The following is a 1,444-nucleotide window of genomic DNA, read 5'->3' on the forward strand; positions in this document are numbered from 1 at the left end:
AAATGTGACCTGCAAAAAGTGTATTAATATTATTTTCATTTAATTTTTATAAATCTATATGTTTTGTCTATGCTATTTTAATGTTTTATTTTAAAAGTTAAAACAATGTTATCTTAAAAAATGTTTATGTTCTTATAAATTTTTAATTAATACTGAATAAGTATTCTATTTTTAAAACTATCTTTTAATGCGAACATTTTTTAATGATGTACCTTTTAATAATTTATGTTCTAAAGTTTTTGCCAATTTATATTTATTTATTTTTGCTTTATACCTGTTATTAGTAGTACAAAATAAGAATTTGTAATAATGTAACTTAGCATTACTGAAAGAAAAATGATTGATGTTTAAATATGAATAATGAATAAGTATGAAATTCTAGGAATTGTTGGTGAAGGTATAAATTATATTTTATTCTTGAATAATTTTCATGTTTTTAATTTAGTTAAAAAATTAAAACTTTTTTGAATAATTTGTTTATTAATTTAGGTGCTTATGGTGTTGTTATGAAATGTCGTCATAAGGTATATTTCTTATAAACAAAATTGTTATATTCTAAAAGTATATAAAAATAATCTAGGAATATATGTGTCCTAAGAATATAAGTTATAGTATACATAAGTGCCATAGCTTATTACCAGTATAGAAATCCAACATCATTAATCATGCATCAATAAATAGTAAACAAAATTTGCTTGTTTACTAATATAATAGTGTTTCAAATCAAATACAAATGGATTTCAAATATTATATTAAAATCATAAAAAATGACATTTTTAAACTAAAAATCAAAAAAATGCATTTTTCCAGGTTTTTTTGAAAATATTTTGTTTTCATTATTTTCAATACTTGGTGCAATATTATTTTCAATATTATTAAGTCGTAAGAAAATGTGTGGCTTCAACTCCAAGTTTTTTTGAATTTATGACTCCTACTTCGGCTCCAAATTTTTTTGGACTTATGGCTCCAGCTCTGGCTCCAGTTTTTTTTTGAACATATAGCTATGGTTCCAAAAATTTGGCTCTGGCAACATTAAATAACTTCCCAGATACCACATAGACATAGAATAGAATTCCAGATACCACATAGACATAGAAGGGTATTTCAGAAATCTATTCACATGTTATAAATTGAATTGAAAATTTAAACTAAAGGAAGCTGAGGAGCCTGCAGTTTTTAATATAAATTAATTCCACCATTTAAAGGTGAACATTGGTACCTCTGTATTTCAAGAGCTTCCCGCACTTTTCAGTTAAATGTTTTTGTTTCCACATTAATTGTTTTTACGTTTTCCCACTTTATTTCTTGTGAGCAAAACTTATTATAGGTGGCTATTGCAGACTGATAATGTTTCCCATTGTTTAAACTTTTTAGACGTTTTTGAGTTAGAGTCCTAATTTGAAGTTTTGTTTCACCTATGTACCACTTTTATCAAAAAACATCT

General features: G+C 24.6%; 1 protein-coding gene across 6 annotated transcripts in view; it reads left to right on the forward strand.

The window, feature by feature from the left end:
• The first annotated feature begins 258 nt into the window (after nucleotides 1-258).
• Nucleotides 259-1,444, forward strand: part of LOC100201459 (cyclin-dependent kinase-like 4) — a 48,623-nt gene continuing 47,437 nt past the window's right edge. For all 6 annotated transcript variants that reach the window (XM_065812691.1, XM_065812692.1, XM_065812693.1 and 3 more), the window contains exons 1-2: nucleotides 259-397; nucleotides 490-524. In XM_065812691.1, coding sequence (XP_065668763.1) covers nucleotides 361-397; nucleotides 490-524 — 72 coding nt within the window. In that variant the 5' untranslated portion in view covers nucleotides 259-360. The remainder of the gene's footprint in view (nucleotides 398-489; nucleotides 525-1,444) is intronic.

Source organism: Hydra vulgaris, chromosome 12 (assembly GCF_038396675.1).
Source record: "Hydra vulgaris chromosome 12, alternate assembly HydraT2T_AEP".
In the NCBI taxonomy this organism is placed as follows: Eukaryota; Metazoa; Cnidaria; class Hydrozoa; order Anthoathecata; family Hydridae; genus Hydra; species Hydra vulgaris.